This window comes from Urocitellus parryii, chromosome 1, assembly GCF_045843805.1.
Source record: "Urocitellus parryii isolate mUroPar1 chromosome 1, mUroPar1.hap1, whole genome shotgun sequence".
NCBI lineage: Eukaryota > Metazoa > Chordata > Mammalia > Rodentia > Sciuridae > Urocitellus > Urocitellus parryii.
This window is the reverse complement of record NC_135531.1, coordinates 263728901-263756405: the sequence shown is the minus strand read 5'-3', so window position 1 is coordinate 263756405 and position 27505 is coordinate 263728901. Positions and strand designations below refer to the sequence as shown.

At 46.6% G+C, this 27505-nt stretch overlaps 1 protein-coding gene across 1 annotated transcript in view; it reads left to right on the top strand.

The window, feature by feature from the left end:
• The first annotated feature begins 250 nt into the window (after window positions 1-250).
• Window positions 251-27505, top strand: part of Marchf4 (membrane associated ring-CH-type finger 4) — a 100343-nt gene continuing 73088 nt past the window's right edge. The window contains exon 1 of the mRNA XM_026402364.2: window positions 251-769. Coding sequence (XP_026258149.2) covers window positions 251-769 — 519 coding nt within the window. The remainder of the gene's footprint in view (window positions 770-27505) is intronic.

The window sequence follows — 27505 nt, the reverse complement described above, 5'->3', positions numbered from 1 at the left end:
TGAGAAGGGGTTGGGCTGCAAAGGCAAGAAAAACTTTTTTGTTTTGCATTTTCCAGGTAGAGTTCAGAATCAGTGACTCACAGTTCTCAGTTCTGGGAGCAATTTATTTGCTGCTTGGAGGGGTTGTAAGAAGAACCAGTAAGAAAGGAGATTCCTCCAGTAACAGCAACACTGTGGACCCCAAGCCCCATCCTATTCACCTCTTCAAAGACTCCAGCTGCCCTCTGGGTCCTCTGCTTTCTGTGGGCACATGCTGATGCCCCTGGGTGGGCTGTTCTGGTGGTGGTGGTGCTGCTACTGCTTCTGTGGCTGGTACTGCTGTGGATTGTGCACCCCAGCTCCCCAGATGTTGCGCCACCAGGGTCTCCTCAAGTGCCGCTGCCGCATGCTCTTCAATGACCTGAAGGTTTTCCTACTGAGGCGCCCCCCTCCAGCGCCCCTGCCCATGCACGGCGACCCCCAGCCCCCGGGTGTGGCGGCCAACAACAACACCCTTCCGGCTCTGGGCGCCGGAGGGTGGGCAGGCTGGAGGGGCCCTCGAGAAGTGGTGGGCAGGGAGACCCCTCCTCTGCCACCTCCACCACCTTTGCCACCTTCTTCTGTGGAAGATGACTGGGGTGGCCAAGCAGAGCCACCTGCCTCACTGCTCAGCAGTGCCTCCTCAGATGATTTCTGTAAGAAGGCTGAGGATCGCTACTCACTGGGCAGTAGCTTGGACAGTGGTATGAGGACTCCGCTCTGCCGCATCTGCTTCCAGGGGCCAGAACAGGTGAGTCCCTTTCCCCCTTCCTTGTGGCATCTCCAGGTCCTGCAGGTTGCTGCTCACCTGCTTGCCCTGGGGAACCATCATGCCGTTACCAGTGTCAAGGACTATAAGTTTTAAGAGCTTCTCAGTGATGTTTCTTGTAGTGAAGTTTGCCCAATAGTTGTCTGGTTTCTGATGGAGGCTATTTGGTGGCTCAGTTGTCCCCTGGTTTTTACATTTTCCTCTCCGTACTAGTGACTTCAACTCCATCCAAAACATTCCATAAACATCACTCAGAATCCAAGATCCAAAAGAAATGAAGGGACTTGGTGGTATGTTCAGGCCTGTTGCCAAGAGATCCTTTTCACTGATTTCTTGCCAGTAACATCTTCCCCAGATCATCTTCAGCCCCACTGTCAAACTTCTTCCCTCTCTGAAAGTGTGCCAAGAATTTATTCTCTTTCCCTGTTATTATAGGTGAAATCCAGTAAGTCTATATTTTTCACTTTGAGACTATCTCACTTTTCTCAAACACTCTCAAGTTTTCCTATATTGAAGCTGGTAGGCAAGTCCAGGTACGAGTGAGTTTAAGGGACATGGAGAAGGAAATAGTGAATCCGGTCATATCGATTCCTCTTCATAGGCCTAATGTGCACTGACAAAGAGTCTCCCTTAAAACTTTCCCCGCCCAGGACAGGGGATGCCAAGCATCCCGTGGTGGACACATTTCTCAAGTCCGGTGGGTCCTCCCCACCCTCTCCATTCAGGTTTTTGCAGACACCTCATTTACTACTCCACTTACAATCCAGTGCCTGAAACACTGGATAGCATGTGTACACTCTTCAGAAGTAATGAGTTGTGAAAATACTTTGCAGATAATCCCAGACAGAAAAGGCTCACCTGAAAAATCTGATCTCATTAGTGATGCAGGCAAAGGAATATTCGATTCCAACATAAGCAGGATTTTGTGCTCACCTCGGCTTCCTGAAGCGTAGGGAAGACTTCTGGGTGTGCCTTGAAAAAGGGAAATAGAATGCCACCCTAGTGCTCCTGACCAGCCCTGGTTCTTGCTGAGGGCTTGCTCTGTGCAAGGCAGGCTTAGCTGACATTTTCATTCATTTTTTTTCTCTTTGCTCTGAATGGACAAAGCACTTCAGGGACCCATGATGCCTGGGGCTGAAGCCTGGGAATGATAAGGGGAAGTGATTTAGATCTCAGTGTGAATAAATGTCTCTGAGAAGCTGAGGACTGTGTTCCTCCTCCCTGTGACTAAGATTACCTGAAGCACCAAACAAAATGTTGCCCAGAGTTGAAAACTCCTGTGAGGTGAGAAGGTCCAGGATGTCTGCTCCACATCTTTTTTTCCAGCCTTTTGCTCCACTGCCAAGGCTGAGCCTCTGGCAGTGCCACGGGGTAGGGGGTCGAGAGTGAGCCTTACTTTAGGTTCCTCTGGGTCAGGATCTTCCCCATCAGGAACTTCATCTTCTCCAAAAGAAAAAAATATTTAGTTTCCTGCCTTCCTAAGCAATTTCTTTCTTCTCCCACATGGATTGGCTCAGGTGTGCATGATACAGGGGCTGCTGGGAGTGTGCCTTCTGGCTAGAGCAGGACTTGGAATGTGTCCTGGGAAATATTTCACCTGCTGTGTGAACTTCTTCAAACAGCTTTATGTCTCTGTGCCTCTTTTCCAATTTCTGCAAGGCACTGTTTGCCATCCCTTCCCTTTCTTTACAAGAGGGACCAGAAGATAATGAGTATAAAAATATCTTGGGAAAAATCCATTTATAATGAGCATGTATTTTGATCCTGTAAAGGCTGTATTATTGAAATTATTGAAAAGGCTTTTTTGTTGAAAAAAGAAAAGGAAAGGGATCATTAGCAATATGTGAAATGCCTTCATGTCATACCAGGTTTGGTCAGAGGTTGGGAGCTTTGCTTTTCTGTTCATTATTTGTACTATGTGTCATAAATAAAGCACTAGATTAAAAGCTAGCACCAATGGGTTCTGTTATTATGTGGGAGGACTAGGGGGCTATGTCTACATTAAGACTGGATCAAATCAAGCACTTTCTACATGTGATTATTATGTTGTGAGGGTTTATTTTGTGCAGAAACCAAGAGGTTTTGGTGAGGTTGTGTTATAGTAGTAAGAGTAATTAGATATGGAGAACACACTTTCCCACTTCTTGCTTTTGGTCACAGAGTTTCAATGAGGAAGGAAGACAAAGGAGAACAGATAGGGTAAACTTTAAAAAAGGAAGAGAAATGAAGATGCAGAAAGAGAAAGAAAGGTGGGCAGCCTGAGATTTCTGAATTTCAGTTTCTATTCAAAGAGAGACAGCTGTCCAGCCATAGTCTACACATGGTCCTGGAGGGAGAGCAGTCTGTAATCTCAGGAGCTGAATATCTTGGTCTTTTCCTGCCCAAACAAAGGAACTGGAAACCTCCCTTCCTATCCACCATCTCACTCATTTGCTACTTCTCTACGAACTAAAAGACAAATAAAGACTCGATCTCTTTCTGCAAAGGGCTTGCAATATGTGTGGTGAAGGGCAACAGGAAGATGCAGCTCTTTCTACCTTTGTACATAGCTACAAAGGAATTTTCATTCCTGCATGCATGCCTGCATGCATTTATTTAACAGATGTTTCTGGGGCATCTACAGTATGCCAGATGCTGTTCCAGGCACTATTCAGGAGTGAACAAAAGAGATGAGATCTCTGCTTTCCTGAAGCTCCATTATGGTGGAGACACAGAAATAGAGAAATGAATAAATAGAGAAATAAATAAAAAATAGATAAATCAGGCGATTTCAGATAGCCCAGGGTGCCATGATGAGACCAAGTAAGATGAAACTAACACCAGAAAGTGAGTTAGTCATGAATGCAAGGGATGGAATGGGAGAGGTGCCACCACAGTAAAGAGGGCAATCAGGAAAATCCTTCCTCAGAATGTCTCCTCTGAGCTGACACTTAGATGATGAAAAGGACCCAGCCATGCACAGACAAGGCAAGGGCACTTCAGGTACAGGCAACAGCAAGCTCAGAAACCTGACTATGGACAAAGTTTGGCATGTTTGAAATCAGATGAGAAGACAGAAGGAAAGAAAGGGCTGGGGTGGGAACAAATGCTTTGAAAATCCACTTGGCTCCACTCTGGATAGTTCCTGAGTAGCAGCCATTCATTCATGGATGACAGGGACCAAGGACCCATTAGACTGTCAGGCAGGAGCCCAGTTGGCACCTCCTCACCTTCTACTTGTGGTTGAAACTGCCCTTGTCCACCTCGAGGGCCAGAGTACCATGGTATTATGCGGAGTCCTCTAAATCCAGGTGGTCCAGTTAGGAGGCTTAACAACTTACCCCATCTCTCTGTGCCTCCGACTCCTCATTTGTAAAAATAATGACATTCTCTACTTCATAAGATTATTCTGAGCATCAAATCATCCAGTACTATGAGAGCAGTGTTGTCACAGTGTTTTTGTTATTATATCTCAAATGCAAGAGAGTGCTCTTCTTGCTTTGTAGAAAAAGTATGCCCCAGCTCACTGGCTGGCGGGAGGCTGGCTATGGTCACAGATGGCTTTTTCTTACATTTACAATACTTTGGACACAGAGTGCTGCTCATCTGTTTCAAACACCAAAGCTTTATTAAGCACCTACCTGTGCCTGCTGCTCTGCAGAGCAGGAGCTAGGGGCACACAGTAGATGTGGCCCTGCCCTCTAGGGTGTCACTGTCTAATCCAGACATCACAGGCACTGACAGAGATCAAGAACACGCAGTGGGTGGGCCCAAGTGAATTACAGTAATACTAGTACAAGAAAGAGAGGCACATTTAAAAGCGGGTAGTGGATGGGGTGCCTATTCAGAGAGATGGGGTGGCAGGGAAAATTTGCCACCTTTCCCCTAATTAGCCAGAGGAGCTTCTGTGTTGTTGCTGATGACCCAATGAGAAGAATTGGATTAGGCTGCAAGAAGAGATGAAGAGTCCCATGGGTAACTTCACAAAGAGGTGAAACCACCTCCCAGGTGGGGCAGATGTGAAGTGCCTGGAGGTGGCCCCAGGATGCTCTCCACCATGGCAGTCAGGAACAGGTGGAAGGGACCTGATCTCGATCTAATAGACAGCAGAGAATGAATACGGAGGGGTTTCACGGGCTAGGTTGCCTTCCTCGTTCTTCTGTGTCTGGCCTCCTTGGAACTCTGCCTTCAGAGGAGGCAAGAATGCCACAGGATGTTCAGTGTGTTGGGTTATTTTAGGGTTAGGAAAAGGGCTTTCAGATGACATTCTCTACTTCATAAGAGAATGAAGGGGGGAACCTGGAGACCCCAACATGCAATGAGAGCCCTGGGAATGAATCAAGAGGATTTTAGGAAGGATCCAAATAGTATTCTTATTCTTGTAGGCACTGTAGTTTTACTTTACATTTCTTTATACGTTTATTTTATTTGTGTATGTCTGTACAAAGAATAGACCTGCATCTGACATTTGTCAGCTTTAGGGCAAGACTAAGTAGTGGCTCACATACCAGAGGCCTGTGTATTAAATGAAATGTTCGAACTTTCTCTCTTTCTTTTTTTTCTTCCAGTACTGGGGATTGAACGCTGAGCTACATTCCCAGTCCTTTCTTATTTTTATTTTTTATTTTGAGACAGGGTCTCACTAAATTGCTGAGGGTCTCACTAAATTGCTGAGGCTGGTCTCAAACTTGTGATCCTCCTGCCTCAGCCTCCCAAGTGTCTGGGGTGACAGGTATGCACCACTGCACAGGATTCAGCTGAAAAACTGTTAAATGCAATACAGTCTATCATTGCATCCTGACAGATGTACCTTCAAAAGCATCTGAAAGACAGGCTTGAATTTGGAGCTTTTGGATTTGTCTGAATTCTTTGATATCCAAATAGGAATGCCTGGCCTGTGGTCCACAGGCCACTCTGATTCTCTTTCTACCACTGACACTATTCTGAATAGAGGAATTTTGTATGCACACATGTAGATACTTCTGTGAGCTTGTCCAAGTTCTGTCTCCACCATCCCCTGAATGGTGGCTCTTTACCTTGTTCCCCTGTCCTAAGAGGGAATTTTAAGGACCTGAAGAAGAGAAACTTACAGGTCTTGGGATCAGGCTCAAGGCTGTTTGGGCAGGAATTCCAGGGTCCCAGGTAACTGGAGCACATTCCTGAAGTGGGGTGTGGCTACTGGACCCTACAGGCTCCTCCCCTGCAGGAGAAGTATACCTGAAGAGGGACTGGAGTGGGGTTTTCCAAAGTTAGGGACACTTCTGCCTGGGCCCAAGGGAGGCACTGCAAAGGGACTGCAAGAGGAAGTGACCTGTGCGTGTTTGCTAATCACTGGGTCATCAGCTCTCAACCCAGTGCCTGGCATCTGCTTTGTGCTCTATAATTACTGACACATTTGCTCATTGAATAGGAAGCTTCATGGGCAGAGGAAGTGGAAAAAAGAGAACATTCAGAAAAAGAATATTCACTGGAGTCAAATGCTGAAAGTGTGCTTTGCAGAATGAGGGGAACAAAGGGCAGCGCGTTGGCCAGTGAGGAAATCTCCCAGAAGTCAACTTGGGTTTTGATATTAGAAAGAACTTTCTATCAAAGCTGTCCCAAGATACTATGGTCTGCCTTAAAACAGGAGTCATATGGTTGACCGGGACTAGATGACCCTCCAAATCTCTTCTGAGCCTGAGACTTTGAATTTCATAAGTGAGATTTTTTTGGGGGGGTCCAGAGAGATATTTAATCTAAGCAGAAAGAAATGACCCTTCCTTCTTCACCAGTGCAAGGGCTCATCTCGGGCCAGGACACCTTGTTCCCGTGTCTGTATTACATTGCATATACAAATGTGACTTCAGCAAAGATTTCAGAGAACAGTCTCTGTCCTGTGTTTATAGAAATCCCAAGCTGTTGGCAGTCATATGATTGCTGCAGTTGTGAATTTTTGCCATGCACCCACCATGACAGGACAGCGAGTCCTTCATGGCCAGTAGACTGTAGATCCCACATGGACTTACGGATAGAGAACCATCCCTGAAAAGGGGGAACCAGTAACTGGGGTCAACTTTTCCATAGTTGCCTTTTAGTTTCTACTCTCACTGGTCCTGGTTCCATTTAAACTGGAATCCCCGAGGACCCTTTCTTTATTCGAGGCCCTTACTGATGCTCTGTTTAACGAGGGATGGCATAAGAGACACGGCATTAACCCCACTGTCAGATTCCTGGCTATTTCACAGATTTATGTATCTGTCACTTACGTGTGTGCATGTCACACGACACATGAATAAAACATGGAGCGTGTCTGTCTCACATTCACAGACAGAACTCGGGATGGGCGGAGGGGAGACACCTGATGTCTTGCCAGTTGTGGAGCAGTTCTCCAATCAATTGTCTGTCGATCCGCCACAAAGTGGTCACTGTGGAGTGATCCTTCACTTGCCAGCCTCCAGCAGCTTGGGGTGCTGAGCTAATTTATTGGGTGTGGCTTCTAGCTGAGTCTCTCATAGAGTTACTTAATAAGGCAGGTAGAGCAAGAGGTTGTGAAATATGGATTTCAAAAGAGCCAGGGAAAAGAAAGGAACGATATTGGGAGTCTCTGTCTGCTCCCTTTTCCAGCTGTCTGTCGGAGAAGCCCAGCTGTGTCCTGTGAGCTGGGGGAGGGGAAGGAGGCTGGAGGGGGAGGAGATACTCAAAGACGTGTGGGAATCAGTGAGCTGTTTCTTACTTGCTGGGAACGGGGCCAAGTTGGAAGTGAGCCCGGATGTAAAGGAGCTGGCAAGCAAATACTGTATGGCCTGAGCCATATACCACCCCCCTCCTGAGGTGCACTGTATGTAAGCTAGGATTTGTGTATGTATATTACACATAGAACACACTTGATACCTCCTCTGTGTATCTAAGAGCAAAAGCAGGGTATACAGGGGACACTGTTTCCTGACAAAATAACAAAATTGAATAAATTACTGTTGGAGTCCCAGGTAGATGTAAACTGGCAGGGGAAAACAAAAGGAAAATCTGGCAACATAGGTTCTGTCCAACTTTGTGGTCCAAAAGGGACTTTGTGTACCATAAGAGGACAACCAGGCCTCAATCTTGGGCCCAGCTAATTGATCTCCTAAGGATTTCTCCAGGGTCTGTCCACAGAAGTAAGGAGGACAGATTAAATCATTTCCCTCCTTTATGGAAAGATTACTTTGGCTGGGGTTGAAGCGAATCAACATCCAAAGAACCCTCTTGAAGCCACCCCAGCAGCTAGCAGAGGGCTCTGCCTACAGCAGGGGCTTAGTATTTGTTGATCCTTTTCCTTTCTCCTGGCACATGTTCATTCCAAATAAACAGTGCTATCTTTGGTCCCTACTATATCATGGCATAAAGTATAATCACATGTGTGTGTGCACTTGTACAGGTGTGTGTATAACAAGTTCAAATGCCAAACAAGCAGGATATGGATGATCTCTTGAGATCCCATCCAGCTTCATTTTGTGATTCTATAATGACAAATACTGATGATTTCTCATCCTAATAATCGTAGTGGTCATTACCTCAGCTCGAGACCACTTGACCTGCAACAGACCTTCCCTCATTCTATTGTGGAATGATGGGAAGAAGATAGGTCTTGAAGACAGAAGGGCATGGATTTCATTCCCACTTTGGATTTTTCCAAGTTGAGTGATCTTGGACTACTTATTTACTTTCCCTCGACCTAGATTTCAAGGTTCATAAAACAGGGATACAATTCTGAGTTTGCACACTTGTAAGGAGCTGACATGCTGTTTCAAAGATGGAGACATCTATATAACAACTACTCATGAAAGGGAAGTGATATTTACTCCCTCCCATCAGTCTCGAGGACCAGAAGTGGGGCCTCCAGGTCACATGGCCGCTTTTCCTACTACCTGACTGGATCCTTCAAAAATCAGACCCTTTATGTGGTTGGATCACACTAGAATCCCAGGTGATGGTGTGCCTGACCGTCAGGAATGTGGCTCTAGGCACAGTGTCTCTGTTCAGCGGATGTTCTGCCTCTGGGTGGCCTGACTCAGCCGAACTCTGTCCTCTCCACCTTGAGTCCTTCACTCCCAATAGAGTTGTCTTTATCGGTCTCCATCAGCCCAGGGCCTGACAGATCTTTATTAAGCAGTGTTCTCTGCTTGGCAGCAACTGTGCAGGAAGACACTTTCTGGAGGCGGAGTCCCCAGAGGCCTGGGGCAGACCAGGCATGCTGAGGAGCCTCATGAGGAAGTGGCAGCAGAAATGCTTGCCCTGCGTGTGACAGCAAGATGCTTACATTCAGGCTCATCCCTAGATGAGTGTTTCAGGAGATCTGGAATGGGACGGAAACCCCCAGCGATGTTAAATAATATTGATCTGCACTGAGAACGTTGCTCCTCTTCGGTTTCCACTCGTGCCTTGTGATTCTGTCCAGGAGAAACATCTCTCTGTAGTAACAATATGTCTTTTAACACCTTTCTAATGCTGTCAAGATTTTTCGTAAACCAAGAGAGGAGGCGCCAGACTGGGAGCCTTTGGACACACACCAGTATCCAGCTGGAACGAGCTCATCTTGTTTTGTTTATATTTGTGTGACTATTATTTTTAGTAGACTTGAGTCTTTAGAGCAGTTTTATGTTCAGGGTGGAATTGAACAGAAAGTACAGAGCACTCCCGTGCACCCCTGCCTCCTGTCATCACATCTCCCACCAGAGTGGTCCATTTGTCACAACTGATTAACCAACATTGATACTTCATTATCTAAGTTTAATTTTTAAAACCTTTTTTTTTTTTTTTTTTTTTTGTGGTACTGGGTATTGAATCGAGGGCTTCACACATTCTACCACTGAGCTTTATCTCCAGCCCTTTTCTTCTTATTTTGAAACAGGGTCTCCTTATGTTGCTGAGGCTGGCCACAGATTTGCAATCTTCCTGCCTCAGCCTCCCAAGTTGCTGGGCATACGGCGTACACCACCACACTCAGCAACATACCATTATCACCCAAAGTCCAAGGTTCACACTAGGCTTTCGTTCTCCGCTTTATACTTTCCAAGCATTTTGACAAATGTATGATGGCTTGTCTCCACTACTAATCATAGAGAACTGTTTCACTGCCCTAAAAATCCTCTTGGCTCATCCAGCTGTTCACACCTCTGCTTCCACCCCCAGACTCTTGGCTGTGCAGTTTGGCCTTTGTCAGAATGTCAGTCATAGAGTTGGAGCCGTATGGGTGTGTAGCATTTTCAAATTGCCTTTCCAGTTAGTAACTGTATTTCAGTTTCCTCCCCGTCTTTGTGGTTTTCTGTTTTTGTTTTGTGGGCTTGATAGAACATTCTTTTTAGCACTAATATTTCATTGCATGGAAGTCTTATAGTTTATCTCTTCTTTTATGGGAAAAGATACCAGCTTTCATTCATGGTAGTAACAGAAAGTCTCTCTTAGGATAAATTTATTGAAGTAAAATTGTGAGACATTTAAAGACAAGTGTTAAGTTTGAAGGAAACGAGGTATAAGTAGACTACATCAAAAATGTAAATGACGGAAGTCTCAGTGATGCTGGCTTGGGATGTACATCTTTAAATAGTTCTGAAACATTTGTGGATACTACAGAGTACCATAGGAAGGGGATAAAATCCAGAGTTCCAGGCCAGGTCCCTGAGTGGTAGCCTGGAATCTGCATTTTCATCCATTGGCTTTGGCAATTCCATGGCAGGTGATTACTTCAGAAATACTGTGTATTCGTTGGCAGGCCAATGGGGAGAAGAAATGTGCCCCTCAGACCTGACTGAGGTGCTCCGACAGACAAGGAATAGGGGTGGGGGCACTGGAGGAGGAGGGAGGAGTTATATTGGAGTGCACATGTGACCCAGAAGTAAGTGACATGTGTCACCCAGGGCAGAGCAGGAAGGGGTGGTTCTTGCATCTCTCTCGCCTTCCCTGCCTCAGTGATCTGAGAGCTGCAAGTTCCAGATGGTAGAGCCACCATCTGGAGTCTAACCCACATGGGACTGTGACATGAGGGAGATGCTCACTTTGATTGCCTTAAGACACTGAGGTTTGGGTGTTTGTCTGTTACCCAGCTAATGCTAATTTCCCTGACTACTCCAACCATCAATTCTCACTCCTGAGTTATGTTTGGAGGGTGTTTGAGTGAAGTCAAATCAGGGGCTTCCCTGGGGAAGTCCAAGAATCCCAGAGCAGAACAACAGATGGTAAACAGTTCCATCCCTCACGACTCGCTAAGTACCAACGACTCAGTGCTTCACTTGGATGACACATTGCTTTTGCCTACAACTCCCTGGTTGTATCTAGGAACATGGCTGTGCCTAACAGCAACAAGGATGGGGAGTGGAATTCTCCCGGGTGCCTGGAAGGAGAGAACATTCTGAATCGAATGAGCTCTAGCAATCTCTCCCTCAACAGTAGTAGTACTGCTCTCTTAGGGTAGTTGGGAGTTGAATGATAGGACACATGTCACGTTCAACTCAGAAAGCACTCAGTAAATGTTAGTCGTTATTGTTATTATTTCCTTGTTTATTTTATTTTAATATATTTTTTTAGTTGTGGATGGAACTTTATTTTATTTATTTGTATGTGGTGCTGAGAATCGAACCCAGTGCCTCATGCATGCTAGGCAAGCGCGCTACCACTGAGCCACAACCCCAGCCCTATTTCCTTGTTTAATAAAAGGAGGAGGTTGTGCTTAGGAATACCCAAACCCCTTCAACCTCAGCTGTTCTCATTTGTGCCATATCAGAGGAAGAAACAGAAGCCAGTGCTGGTAGAAATCCAATATCTTCTTCCTCCAAAGAAAAAAAAGAAGTCTCCCTAGAACAATAACCCTAGAGCAGAACATTAAAGACTGAATTGGGGGAAGAGGTTGGAAAGTAGGAAATGAAGATTGTTCCAGGCATAGGAACCATGGAAACAAAGAGTCAAAGACACTTGTGGAAAAAATTAGCATGGTGGATAGGAACATGGGGCCTTTACGCTTGACCTTGACCTTAGCTAAGAGGCTAGACTTGGGGTTTTCAGAATCAGGCTTTCAAATCCCAGTGTTGCTGTGCAGATGAGTGACCTTGGATGAGTCTCTTACAGACTCTGAATCTGAATTTCCTCCCTGTAGAATGAGAATGATAATAACAGAACCTACCCCAGACACTGTTGTGAGGTTCAAAGGATACATTGCATGTCAAACTCTAAGCATAGTGTGGAATGCAAGCATGCAATAAAATCACAAACACACAGTAAACATCTGCTTTTGATGTTGTTATCTGACTTTGCCGTTCTCCATGGTCCTCAAACTGATAATTTCTGCTTTGGTCTGTGTGCGTCTTTGGGCTGTTGACCACAGCAGGAACTGCCTACATGTCACAGGATAGGCGGAACTAAATAGACTCAAGCATTACCTGTCACTGTCTAACAAGTATCTCACAGCCATGCAAATGATTCTTCAAGTGTATAGGAAAGCCTCATGATGAACAAAACCAGAAGCATCCTTCAAGGTAGTGTAACCTTGTGTCAATAAACTTATTCTCAATCAACATATACTCAAAGGATAACTATAGTCATTTGAGGTTTTGTGGAATTTTTTGAATATTAAAAAAGGTCCAAGTTGAGGGATCTTCTATAAAGTAACTGGCTGATACTTTCCAAAAGTGTCAAGGTCTTGAAGGATGAATGAAGGAGGAACTGCTCTAGATTGGAGGAGCATAAGGAGGGATGATACAAGGTGTTATCATGTGTTCTCTGGATTGGATTCTGGACCAGATAAAAGACCTATGAGATAAGGTGTGTAGATTGGTTAGAAGTCTTATATCAAGGTTAAACTCCTGGTTTTGGTTATTGTATTATGGTTATGTAGAATGTTAACCTTTGGGGAAGTTGGGTGAAGGGTATATGAGAACTCTTCATGCTATTTTTAAAATCAAGTTTGAAAGTATTTCCAAATTAAAAACTTAAAAATAAAGATAATTTAAACAGAGAGATAGTTTCTCAGACTTGGAAAAATCAGAACTCACAAGTGGAGAAAAAGGATATGGACTTGGTGGTTAGAAATACCTGGATTATAATCCAGGATCTAACATTTACTATCTCTTCCTCTTTGGGAAAATCACTAATTCCTCTGAACTTCATGCTCTATCTGTAACATGGAGTTAAAAATAAATACTATATAGAATTGTTTTGAGAACTTGAGCAGACAATACTTTGCACAGAGTATAAAAGGAGCACAGGGAAAATGTCAGTTCTCTGTCTGGTGTCTCCTTCTCCCATTGTCCAAAGTGGATGATAAACAGGCTCCGCTCATTTCCCCAGGTGTGAGTACTGTGTGCTAAGGGCTTTGAGATTGACAGGGTGATACCTGAGTAATGCAAAGTGTTGCGTGGGCAGGAAAGTTTTCCTAATGTGGGATCTTAAGCGTGTAAACAGAGTTAATAATCATCAGCATAATCAGCGTTGGCCATTATGTGTTGTTCTTTAACACTTTTTAACCTGACACCCCAAAAGGGAGTGCTTTGGCACACTCAGTACTTGTGGGCTGTATATTTTGAATCGTCCTGTGGCGATCCCTCCAGGAGCCCCAGATTTAAGCCTCTATGGAGCAATGTGCTACTTTAGAAAGAAAAGCTTTCCAGGCCTGGGGCACTTAGCTCTCCAGTGTATTTAGAAAGCAAATGCTAAAGCCAGGCAGTGGCAGGTGAGTGAGAGCAGGCTTGAGTGGGTGTGCCGGGGGTGTCACTCCCTTTGTGTGTGTGCTTGTGGGTGGGAGTGAGAGGTGGGGGTGTGGGCATATGTCTGAGCATGAAATACAGAATTTAATACAGAAGAAAAAGGCTCTCAGGGGTTGGTCCATTTGGCTGCTTCTGCCACTTATGCATCTTTGTTCCAAAGAGCCCAGAGGCTCTGGTCTTTGGAAACTCACTGCAGACATTCCACACAAGGGAATGTTGCAGTGACTTTCCAAGCAACAACTGCCTTGTTGCTTGCTTTGAAGGACAGTATGATTTCAAAGATTTTTCATCCCCCACCCCCGCAAAAAAAAACCTCCCATTTATTGGGAAATGACCCTAGAAAGGAGTTCCTTATGCGTTCAATTAATTTCCATTTTCCCCAGGAAAGCAATGCAAGTCAAAAAGTGTATGTTTGATACGATGCCTGGAATTTGCCTCAAAATAACCCAGTGACTATAGATGAAAGGAGACTGGCCCTGTAGACAGTTGCTGGTGCTGGGTGAGATTCATTCTACCACTAGTCTCGCGACGCTTACGTGTGTTTGAAATTTTTCATAATAATACGATGAAGATAATAATCTAACATTATCATTATTATCTAATAAAATATTATTATGAAGATATTATGATCTGGTTAATGTGATTGTTTGGTTAACGTGTTAGTCAGTTTTTCAGTGCTATGAAAAACCCTTGAGAAAAATCAACTTGGAAGAGGAAAGATGTATTGTGGTTCACGTGTTCAGAGGTTTCAGTCCCAAGTCAGCTGGTTCCAAGGCAGAAACATCATGGCAGAAGGGTGTAAGTGAGGCAAGCTGCTCAGCTCCAGCAGATGGAAAGCCAGGTGGGGGAGGGGGAAAGATCTATTCCCCAAGAGCATGTCCCCAGTGACCTACTTCCTCCAACAATGTCCACCTGCCTACAGTTTCCACCTCCTCCCAGTAGTCCCTTCAAGTTATTAATCCATCAATGGATTAATGAGGTTAGAGCCCTCATGACTCAATCACTTTTCAAAAGCCCTGGTCATTGCTGCCCTGGGGACCAAGTCTTCAGCCCCCAAACTTAGTGAGGACATCTAGATCAAGATCATAATAGTTAATAACGAGGTCACCAAAAGACAAGCATTAAACAGGTTTTACAAAAAGGACAGGTGGAACTAGCTGAGGGTAGACAAGATAGGTTTGGGCACACTTCTACTGAAGAACCAGGGCATTTCATCAGTTTTGCTCCATGAGGAGAATACAGGGAAGACCTCTCGAGGGATCTTCTACCCTCAAAGGTGGTAATGTAAACATGAAAATATTTTATTGCCCATTTCCTTTCTGGCCACCAGGTCTGATGGTAGCAAAAGAACCAGTGTGACTGTTCACTCAGTAGACACTGAATGAACACAGCTGGGTGCCATGCCCTGGGCATGCAGAGGTGAGATGGGAGCTGGGTGTGCTGAGACACGATCACAGGACAACACAACCAGTGCCTCAGATAGAGTTATGTGCACTGTGTTTGGCTCAGGGGGCTAGTACTGCTTGGAGAGCTGGAGTAGGGAAACCAGAGAAGCTGACCTTTGAGTGGCCCAGTCTGGGCACGAGTAGGTGGACAGGCAGCTAAGGGAATTCTCCAGGTGGAATGAGTACTTGAGTGACGCAAAGGGAGGTCGACCCCAACCCCTCACCAGACACATCCCCCTTTCCACCTGGCCTAATCCGCCAACCCTCTCATTGCTTTCCAAATTGTCCCGCTATGTTTTAGGACCCAGTATGGTTTTCCTCCGAGAAGTGGGTGGTTGCAGAGGGTGCAAGGGCAGGGCCTAGACAGGACAGGGGCTTGTTTATTCTTCTTTAGTGACTGCCCTCACAATGCCAGCTCTTCTAGGCTTGGTCCTCATGGTCTTTCTGGTCCTAATGGCCTGGTGGTTTGGCTGAGTTTCAGGGCCACTGTGTGGGAACAGGACCTCCACAGAAACCCTGTTGGTTGACTGGAATTTTTATCTGGAAGTTTCCAAAGAGTCTTGAAAGAAACTTTACGAATGCAGAAGCTTCCTTGTTCTCCAACATGTGAAGAACTCGATTTCTGTGGTTGGGAGGGAAGAGCAGAAATTAGGATCCTAATCTTTAAAAATGAGAAATCAGTATCTAGAGAGGTGAGATGACATGCCTGAGACAGGGAAACAGCAGTGACTAAATCTGCACCCTACAGGAGGAAGAAATGTTTCCTTCTTCTTCTTTTCTAGTCTCAGAACTATGGACTTCCTAACATGTTAATAATATAGTGTCACAAAGTACAGAATGTTTAGAGAATAGAAAAGAACAGGGAGGAGAACGGATCGGAGTAGAACGAGTTTATGGTCAATTTCATTTTCCAGTGAACTTTTTGGAGCTAATCCTATAACTAATTTTAATCTTTACAGCTGGAAATCTTTAGAAAATGTGCAGTACTACAATTTAGCAAAGTGCAGTACATTTGGACATTGCCCCAAATTTCTTTTACGTTAAGAGATCGTTGTTTAACACTGGGCTCTGTGGTTCTAGAAGGCACCGGAGACAAAGTTGTTCTAGCTTTAGAGACCACAGGATATCTCGAAGAAGCTGGTGGGTGGATTTTATTTAAACTATGATATCAACTTGTTTTATCTTTCTCCCACGTGAGTGGAGTACAGTATCTAGTTCATTCATTCAGCAAAACTTTGTTGAGCAACTGCTTCGGGTCAGAACTATGGAGGATTCTGGAGACTATGGTGACTCCTGATGGAGCTTTGCCAGTGATGTGACTGCAGGTGGGGCGAGTGAGATACAGTAGAGGTCAGGAACAGGAGTGTGGAAGAACTAGGGAGTATAGGCTGGAGGACCAGGGCAGGCTGCTCAGTAGAGGGAATGACTGTGGTGGGCCTGAAGTTGGCCAGTGGAAGAGAGTGGAAGGCATTCCAGGCAGAAGGAAGGGTTTTGGAAAGGAGTATCATCCCCAGGAGGAATGGAAAGATCCAGTGTGCTTCAACATACAAGCACACACTCACTGTCTTTCCCAGGCACTGTGACCTGTGGAGTTTCATCTGCCTCCCTGGAGCACTGGAGCATCGGCTGTAGTAGCTGTGAGTTTAATTTAACTTGGAAACTTCCTCTGTGAAAGGGGGTTGTGGAGATCCCTTCATTAGGTTGCTGGAGAGTGTAACAGGTTTACAAATGTGGGTACAGAAACTCAAGAATTTCAAATTCTAAATGTGCTGAGGTCCATCCAGTGCTCTTGGTAAACAGTGTCTCATTCAAGACCCAGGCACACTTTTATTTCAGATCTTTCACCTACAGGCTGTTTTTTGAAGAAAAAAAAACAAAAGACAGTGTCAGGCAAGTAGCATCTGCTGTGTAGTTTTTCCAGAACTTTAGCTTATCCAGTGTCCCCCAAATTCCTCAGGGCTCGCTCATATCTGCAGGGACTCAGGACCAAGGTGCCAGGTCCACCTTTCTTTTTAAAATTATCATTTCTCACTTGCCATCAGCATTTTTACTACCTAGCCTCATGCTAGAAGATGTCAGGAGGTTTTGTCACTTAGAGAACAATGTAGAATTTTATTTTTTGGTTCTGAGAATTGAACCCAGGGGTGCTTAACTATCAAGTTACATCCCCAGTTCTTTTTTTTCCCCCATTTTTAAATTTTCAGACAGGGTCTCACTAAGTTGCATAGAGCCTCACTAAGTTGCTGAGGCTGGCCTCAAACTTGCAGTCCTCCTTCCTCAATCTCCTGAGTCACCGGGATTACAGGTGTGAGCTGCACCCAGCTAGAACAACACACTTTGAGAATGGGACCCTCCTCCATTTTTGAGATAAGAGAAATAGGGTTCAAAGAGGGTGAATGATGTGTCTGTATCACTGTTATCCAGAGACACAGTGCTGGCCCAAACAATGCAGTCATGAGAAAACAGGCAAGGCCTCCACTCCCATGGGCTTCACAGTCTGAAGGTAAAGTTCAGCAGGATTATGGGGCTTCAGGTTCTGAGAATGGTCCAGTTAGACTCCAGGTAGCCTTGGCCACTGAGTGAATTGCTCCAGCTTCTTAGAATTCCACTGCAGCTTGTGCTGTCCTCCTACTGACATGACAAGCCTTCATCCTCTTAGATAATATCAACAAATTTCTTGACCAACTTTCCAGTCCACTGCATTTCTGCTCCAGATATTCAAAGATGCTCTTTTTCTTGCACTTGATGAAGTCTGTCGTGCAGTGGACCTCCATGGGAGCATTATCTGCCTGTGCTCTCTAAAAACTCTGTGGCTTCTGAATAAGTAATGATGACTGAGGTGAGTGTAAAGGGTAAAAGTGCAGCTTTTATGCTCCAGGAATAGAAGGAGGTCTTCTAGAACACAACCATGAAATAGAGATTATCATCCCTTTGGAAGAGAGGTCCACTCGGAAGGCAAGTAACTTGTTTGTTGGTTATAGGGCTGGGGTTTATTTTTAGGACTCCTGGCTGAAAGTTCAATGCTCTTTCTACTACTTAATTACATTAAATTAACTGTGCCAAGTATAGTGCTGGCCCTTAGAATACAGGTAAATAAATATGTATCCTTCTCTCAAGAACATTTTAGTCTAAACAGAGACAAGTGTGTAAGCAGTAATTGTCATGAAGGTCATGGTAGAGATATGTCCTGGCTGTAACATGGATAGAAAGGAGGGAAGGGCCAACTCTGCTTGAGTGAGCAGAGGCAGGTGGATTCATAGACCAAAGAACAGAACCTCCAGCTAGTGGTAGGAAAATGGGCAAGTGCTCACAGATGGCTGCAGTTGGGGGCTCCAGCACTTCCAAAGATGAGGCGCATGGTATAGGGTGGTGGTGGGTCACAGCGATGTGATGTAGCACGGTGTGGCAGCATATGAAAGGAGTACCCATGAAGAGTGTCAGGAGACAGCTGGTCAAGGACCAGAGGTCTCTGAGCATGCTCATTTTGTCATTTCCCTAGGGCATTTCTGCAGTGAAGAGGTTGGTAAAACATCTGGCCCACCCTTTGTCTCAGTAATAATTAGGGGCTCTGTGCAGTTCACTTTCATGCTTCTCATTGTCATGGAAAGAGTTAAATGCTGTCAGCACAGTGACAATCAGGGATAGCCTGGGTTCATCTCCCAACTTCCCACCAGGTCCTCTGGCCAGTTCCCACTGCCTGCCATTTGCTAGCTACCACCTTAGCTCTCCTCTTTTCACTCCATCCCAAGTCTTCCTTCTCCTTGGGACTTCCGCTCCCTCTTCCTTCACCAGCCCAAACCCTCAACTCCTCCACGGCCTACCTCCCATCTCACCACCTCCACAAGGCCTCCCCCACTGCACCTCAGCTTATCAGGCTGCAGCACTTTCCCCCTGCAGGCTGCCCTCCCTGTCACCAGAATGAGTGTACCTCCATTTCCTTCTGGTAACGATGGCATGTTTGGCATGTCCAGTTCCCTTCATATTGTCCACTGTGGCTAGCAGTTGTAGGGGCTCAAGAAGGTAATGCAATTAATGCAATCCAAGTAAGTTAGATATCTGAGTACTTTCACAGATACATTTCAGATAAGCATTTGTCCTTATTTGCTAAGGTGAGGTAGGAGACGAGCTATGAAACAAGTTTTTCTCCATCTCTGTAGCTGGCACATACCTCCCATCTGGCACATTGGGCACATACTCTGGTGCCCACTCTGGGAATCTGTCAGGGAGTGTCCACACAAGCCCCGCCCTCAAGGAGCCTACCTTCTTGCTGTCCGAAGCAGAAGCCTGAGAATAGCAAAATGGCCCAAATTGGGAGACATTCAGCAAAATAACTGATCAATAGTCTTCCGGGATATCAGAGTCCTGAAAAGGAGAAAAGCGAAGGACTGTTATACATACTGGAGACGAGGAATAAATAACAATAAATGCAACCTGAGATCCTGAAACCAGAATAAAGGATGTTAATATAGGCTGGTGGAGCTCGAATGGGGTCATTAGTTGGTGCCATAATTTCTTGGGTCTGATAATTGTACAGTGAATGTGTTTAGTGTTAACATTGGGACAGATTTAATGGGAGACAGGTGGAAACCACATTATTTTTTGGAGGGCGGTTCCAGAGGTTGAACTCAGGGGCACTCGGCCACTGAGCCACATCCCCAGCCCTATTTTGGATCTTATTTAGAGAGAGGGTGTTACTGAGTTGCTTAGCGCCTCACTTTTGCTGAGGCCGGCTTTGGATCGGGATCCTCCTGCCACAGCCCCTCGAGCAGCTGGGATGCGCCACGGTGCCCAGAAGGAAACTGCATTATTTTTGCAACTTTTCTATAAGTCTAGAAATAGTTCAAAACATAAAAAGTCTCCGAGCATAGTCCTCAAGCCCTCTTTTTTTACTTTCACCTTTTTTTCCATTAAGGACATTTTTCAACCAATGCCCTAGTTCTGTGGCTTTTACTTCTCAGATATCTCTTCAGCCTCCATTCCTGTGTCTAAACTGCTGTCATCTTCCATTGTATCTTTCCTGGAGATGTTGAGCTCCTTCGGGTTCAGAGGAGCCATGCTCTCTTTGTGGACCTCCATTGCCTCTCCTTCAACGCCCCTCACCTACCCTTCTCTTCTCACCTGGTGGACTTCTCTCATCCTTCAGAAGTCCCTGGCCCTGTCTGTGGGTTGGGCCTCCTCCTGCAGCTTCTGCAGACACTACACTCACTGTCCACTCACTCACCTCATGTTGTCACTTCTGTATTCCCCTCCAGACTGTAGTCCCTAGGGGAGCAGATGTTGTGTCCATGCTGGGACCATCGCTTCCCAATACCTTACATGGAGGCTGCACCCATTCAATGAATTTTTGTTGAATGAATGAACCAACATTTTTAAGCATTAAAAGTACTCACAAAACACCAAAGTTCCTCATTCTGTGTGTTCACAAGAGATTGGCAGGTTCCCAGGAAGCAGAACACCTTACCATCAAGGGTGTGTATGTGAGCGAAGGGGTGGGGGAACAAGTTCAAAGTGTTGCTTAACATAGGCACCAACCATTACATTCTGATCAGAACTGACAGAGATCCCAGGATGTGGGACTTACAGTGCTAAAACTGGGACAGTCCCATGGACCATTGGTCACCCCAAAGAATGTTCCAATTCATTGCTTTGTAAACTGTTAAACCCAAGAGACAGCACTCAGGTGCTGAAGCTGCTTGTGTAGTGGAGAAGCACTTGATGACTGGTTGACTGGGCCTGTTTACACACTTTGGGAACTAAGAGCCAGCAGCTCTTTGCCAGGCCTCTTAGATAAGGAGGTGTGATCTCTGAGGCCCCTATTTAATCTCACATAGGGCAGGCAAGCCAGGGTCGGCTTAGATCTCTCGCACAAAGCAAGTTCTAGCACAGGGCTTTCCAAGACTTCAGTATGGATATGAGTAGCCTAGCATTTTTGCTGAACTATGGATCCTGATTCTGCAGGTGTAGGGTAGCACCCGAGATTCTGCATTTTTATACGTACCCAGGCCAGGGGACTTCTGTCCCCAGATGATGCTTTGAGTAGCAAAGGATCAGTGGTTCTCATCCTTAGGTATGAGAATTTTCTGGAGGAATTTTTGGTGTCCAGCCATGAAACCAGAGCAATTGAGTCATTTTCTAGGGTGGGACCAGTCATCAGTATTTTTAACTTTTCCCAGCATTTCCAATGTGCAGACAGGACTGCAAATCCCAGGAAGGGGAAGTAGAGAAAAATATCACTTGATGATAAAGGCTGATTGATTGGTCCAGATGGGCTAGGCTGCGCTGTCAAGAGATTCATTGGAAGTTGAATCAGAAATCTAAAAGAGGGAGCTTATTTTGGAAAGCCTCGAGGCAGTATTCTTTAAAAAAAAAATCAGGGTTTAATGGTTTGTGTTTTTTTGGCATCGAGCAGGGACCCACCAACATTCCTGAGCCCTTAGTGAGATGGCAGCCACGTGCAATTAAGGGGTGGGAGGAAAAGGGAGAGAGCAGAGACCTCCCAAAACCAGAGAAGCACAGGTTTCAGACCAAGTCATCTACATCGGTCCTCTGACTATTCAGTATCTTTTATTTCCTTGCTTGTTGATGCTTCCTAGTAGCTGTTCCAGACATTTCCCTTTCACTTCAAGTTGCCAATCAGATGACCTTGCCTCCTACTTTCCTGACAAAGTTGGGGTCCACCATTCACATTCCACCATCTTCCTCCTTCCACTTACCATTACTCTCTCAGCCTCTGCAATTGTCTCTCTTTATCTAGCCTGTCCCTTTCCGTATTTGGAAAGAAGCATGCTGCCTCTTTCCCAAGGTGACCCCACAGTGGTGCTCTTCCATCTCCACGTGGACTTGGCTTCATCCATTGCAACCCCACTTGGACATCTGCAGTCCCTTCCCCTCCACCGGCTCCCTCTCCTCTGCACACGGTGCTTGTGTCTCTAATACCCCTCTCTTTCATCTCCTCATGCCCTGGTTTCCATTTCCATCGCTGATTTAAAATGTTCTTTGGAAGGTCTCCCATAACCTAATTGTAAACATCAGTGCCTCTTAGAAGACCCACCCTCCTCTCCTGATTCCCCCCCTTCTCGATCAGGTACCTTGCTCTCTTGGTTCTCTTTTTCTTAATTTCCGTGGGCAGTGCCTAAGAGGACCAGCTGCTCCATACCAGCCTGCTTCTGGTAAAATCCTGTGTCAACTTCCTTCTCCACCCATGGTGATGAGATCAATGGCATGATTGAAACACAGCCAGCATTTTCCCACCCCATCCCCCAACATATCACCAAATAGAGCAGAATAGGACAGGGAAAAAAATCAGAGCACACTACATATAGGAAGCATAAGTATAGTCACCTGTCGCAGAACACCATTTCAATGGTTCCAGTGATGGACCACATATGCAGTGGTGGTCCCATAAGATCACCTTGCCCAGTGATATCACAGTCATCTGAGCTTGTGTAAATACATTATGTGATGGGCACACAAGGATGAAATTGCCTAGTGGCACATTTCTCAGGATATATTCCCATGGTTAAGCAAGGCGTGACTATACTGTGTACTTTAGCTACGGATGACTGTAAAAGTTGGGAACTTTCTGTGCTAGTTTGCCCTTCTGTACTACCAAGCTGGGAAGTAAGAACGACACTTCCCAGATCTCTGTAAGGAATGCAACACTTCTAAGATCAAAGTAAGCCTATCTTCTACTAAACTGAGCCCTCTCCCAAGTCCTCTATATTGCTAATGCTCTGTGACTCCACTGCCCCCATTCATACTGAATTGGTCACAAGGACCACTCGAGGACCCAGCGTTCCCTCCCCGGTATTCCTCCTCATTTCTACTGCAGTTACAGACAGAACTGCTCAGACCCAGAGAGCGCTCCCAGCTGCTCTTCCCTCTCTAGTTTCTCCAAGCCTTCCGGCCTTTAGTTAAAATCCCCAACTGTCATCTCCTAGCTGCCTCAGGAACACCGGGGGACATTTCTAAGCTTTAATATCCTTACCTGCAAAGTGGAAACTCAATACTTTTCTCACAGGACAGTTGTACAGAGATACAGAAAGAACACACACACACACACACACACACACACACACACACACCTATCTACCTACCTACCTAGGGGTGGATAAAGGATCCTTAAGAATCTGGCACAAGTTGGACCTCAGATATTAGCCCCCAGTTTCGGCCACTGTGGATCCCCTATTCTCCAGGGTGATGGTGAGAGGTACCTGAGTTAAGATGATGAGGCCGAGAGCGTGGAGCACGTATGATGGAAACAGTGAATTTATAAGAAAAGACTAGAGTTCCTCTCTCAGCCCCACGAGGATACAGCAAGAAGGCAGCCTGCTGCAAGCCACGCAGAGAGGCCTGACCAGAAGCCATCCATGCCGGCACCCTGATCTTAGAGTTCCCAGCTTCCAGAACTATGAGAAATAAGCATCTGTTGTTTAAGCCACCCAGTCAGTGACATTTTACAACAGCCCAAACTAAGGTATCTGCTACCATACCATCTATAGCTCCCTATTGTTAACCGATTAATGTGTCTCAGCTCTGTTCTTGTCCCCAGCACATCCTCCAGCCTGCCCACAGCCTTCCACTTCTGCCGTCACTTTCTACTAGTCCTTGTCCTTTTGGGCAGGGGGACAATGTGCTGTTCCTCCCATAGTCACGCATGTTCCCATCACCGAGCTCTCTTTCCAGGCTTCTCTTTCTGCCTGCTCTGTCCTGCACTCAGCCACACGGTGTCCCCTGTAGTCACCACTACAGTCCTTCAGGAGGTATCACCTGCTGTGCCAGCTGGTGGCCCCACGGGGAGCTGGGGGAACAGCAGGCCTCTTGGAAGGGAGGTGGAGCTCCCAGGTGGAGGAGAAGGCGGTGTGGGGGCCTTTCTGCGGGCCTGTGGGAACTAAAACTTCAGCCCGCTAACTTCCTTATAGGGGCCCAAATCCGCCACCATGGCCCAGGTTCACTCATTATTCTGGCTGGAATAAATTCTAGAATTGAACACCCTACCCTATACCCCATTCCCTATGTAAACTTATACCCAGTTCCTGGCCACTCCCATAAATAGCTATCCTAGGCTAGTCAGACACACACACACACACACACACACACACACACACACACACACACACACACCTGGTCTGGCTCCTCTTGAAAACTTGGAGGATGAGGACTTAGCGGGCCTCCTCCTCCAGGAGACAGTCCTGGGCTATTGCTGAGAGTGGTTGCCCCTGACAATGGGCAGTTGGCTACAGCCATCTGCACCTCCCTTCTCTGACCCCTGGGCACATGGCTGACATGTAGCACTGCTGATATTGCAGGTCTTCTGCAGTGGTTGGTGAGCAGCTGTGATCTGGGGCCTACCATCCTGGACATTCCAGTTTCTCTCTCACCTTCCCCGAAAACTCAACAGGACCCAGCAAATAAAGGGTCAAAGCCAGCACAACAGGGGGCCTCTGGAGCCTCTACAGGGGGGCTAAAGGGAGCTGATGGTTGGTCTCTACGCTCAGATGTTCTGGGTTGAGCCTGAAACAGCATGGGGAACAGGGTGGAGCACACAGTGGGTTGATTGTTGACTGACTGTGGACTGAGGCCTGCTGTGCTGGCTTCCTCTCCTCTGTCTCCCTTCTTCCCTGCTGACAGAACCCGTCCTCCCTGCAGGGTCCCCTCTCCAGCCTCATCCACCCACAGGAAGGCAGGTGGGTCCCCCGCCCTTGCCCCTCAGCTGCAAGCGGCCTCTTGCAGAAGCCAGAGGCTGGGATACAGATGGTGCTTTCTGCTCGTGGGCAGTCCGGGTAGTCATCCACGAGAGACCGGGGGTGTCATCAAAACCAGGCTATTTCTTAGACAATGGAAACAAACAGAAGAGCCTTCTCCGTCAGGGTGGGGAGGCACCAGCGGGGAGCCGGCAGACTGGAGGAGCTGTTAAATGGTATAAAGTGATGAAAACGTTCTGTCTGCGTCCTGCGCCACTCTCTCTGCTGGCCTCAGACTGACTCACAGCTGCTTTCCTTCCCCTGACCCCCCCCCCACCCTGGGGTGGGGGTGGACTTGGGGATGGAAGGAGAAGAGGGGTAAGAGGAGGAAGAGGAAGTTGTAGAGTGTTCTTAACCTGGACAGAAATGGGGGAGACATTTAACTTCCAAAGCCAGGAGGCGTCCATGTGAATCCTGTGCTGCCCCTGGCTGGCTGTGTGATCTTGGGCAAGGCACCTCACCTCTCTGGGCCTTAGTTTTCATATTTCTGAGTAAACTGAGCGAATGGGGAGCTTCTGACTCCTTGCCTGCCCTGATGTTCTGCAGCCCCCACCCCACACTTTCATCTATGCTACTCCCAGCACTATTTTCTCTGTTGAAATTATCTGGCTCCCCACCCCCACCCCCCACATGGCCAGGAAAGCCTCACTTCCTTTCCCTTTTTGTCCATGAGATCCTAGGAGCATGGAAGGTGGCTAGCCTGTGCTAGAACGTGGCCAAATGGGTGGTGGGTTGGGGTGCTAAGACTGTTGCTGGTGCAGCCAAGTGGGGCTGCTTACACAGAGGATCACTGTCTCCACTGTGGGGTTCACTACGTTCACACTGAGACACAAACCTGGGACCTCGTGCCCCTTCCTCCACCCTGCCAAGGAGCCAAGGACAGCCTCAGGGGAAGGCCGCAGAGGGAGAGCTGGGGGGTGGGGTGCTGGAAGTTCCTGGTTGAAAGTGAACTTCCATCCCTTTGAAATCATTTTGGGGTTCCCATTCACCTGCAGCCCTAAATGAAACAAGCAAACACACTCAGAGGGGAAGCTTCCTCAACGCCCACCTGGAAGGGCCTCCTGGTGGCCAGGAAGTCCAGAAGGTCGGAAAAGCCTGGTGGCGGATCTGGCCAACTCCACCCTCTCCACTTCCTGTTTCCTTTGTTTGGGGCCAGGGGTGGGATGGGAAGGGGAGCGGTAGCTTCTCCTGGAGATTCACTTCTCCACCCAAGCCAGGGAAGGAGGGTGGCACTGGGGAGCAGCCCAGCAGCGGGGAGCCAGCTGCTGTTTGATTTAAGGAGTTGTTTTCGAATCCCCCCAGCAGGAGGCCCAGAAAATTATGTGCAGAACTCCCCTGAGGCTCCACGCTGCCCTATTGCCCTGGCTGAGTCCCCGTGATAATGGGGTCTCCTGGAGGGTCTCTATGGGATCCCTGGTGATACCCGCCTTATAACTGAGAGACCCCAATAAAACCCAGAGCCCTCAGTCAGTGCCAGCCCCACACTGGGCAAATGAATGAATGAAATGAACAGATGGATGAATGACCAGGGGGGCAGAGGAGGATTTGAAAAGGATTGTAAAACTGCCAAACTCCCCATCTTCATGCCACTTTCTCTCTTGCTGAAGAAAAACACTTCTTGGCTGAACAGTGAAGATAGGAAAACATGTTTTACAAGAGGAGCGGGGTGGAGAGGAAAGAATGAATGGATTTTGTGTTTTGACATATTTACTAAGAAATGTGGAAAACGCTTAGCACCTGCTAATTAGAGCCAGAGCAGCCCGAGCTCCCTGTGACGAGCAAATGCCACGGGAGCTGAAGCCTGGAGATGGCTGGATTTCCCAAAGGGAATTGTGGGCTTCTCTCCATTGAGGATGGAAGGCCACACCGAGTGGGAAGGTGGAAACCGGGAACTGGAAATGGCAGGGCCTTGACATGGCACCTGAGATCTCAGCGTCTTTTCTCCCCTCAGAGGCCAAACACTTTCTTCTCTCACAGATGCCAAATGAGGGGGCCTGCTGGGGAGCCCTGGGAAAAGGGGGTTTGTTGACCAGTTCTGCTGTCAAACTATAGCTTAGCACCTGCAGCGCTGAGGTCAAAATGTTACGGAACTGGGGCCTCCCGAGGAACCGAGGCAGCACGAAACGAGGACATCCTCTTCACACCCCAATTCTCACAATCAAGTGGGAAAGATTTCAGACAGGTCGCTCAGAGTAACAGGAATGAGTTTATTAAAGGGATGGGGAAAAGGGAAAGCGGACACTCTCAAGGGAGAGAGTGGGTCCTCCAGTTTTATTGGGGATCCCAGAGAAGTTTCTAGAGAGTCTAGCTCAGTCCACCTCTTGACTTTTGACTGACAGCAGGGTAACATCAGGCTTTTTTTCTTTTTAAAAACTTTTTGTAGTTGTAGATGGACAGAATGCCTTTATTTTATTGCTTATTTTTATGTGGTGCTGAGGATCGAACCCAGTGCCTCATGCATGCTAGGCAAGCATTCTGCCACTGAGCTACAGCCCCAGCCCCACATCAGACTTTCAAGTCTCCACTGTCATGGCAACTCTAGGTCACCTTGGCCCAGGCTGAGTGGTTCTGATTGGATTTGGGGTTTTAAAAAATATTTATTTATTATTTTTAGTTATAAATGGATACAACACCTTTATTTTATTTTTATGTGGTGCTGAGGATCGAATCCAGAGCCTCACACATGGTAGGTGAACGCTGTACCTCTGAGACACCACACAATCCAGCCCTAACTGGATTCTTAACCATACATTCTTACAGATTTTATGGTTAGGAGGAACTATCCTTATCTCCCAGGGTTTCAGGATCTGGTCACAAAAGTCTCCTTCTTTAGTGTAACTT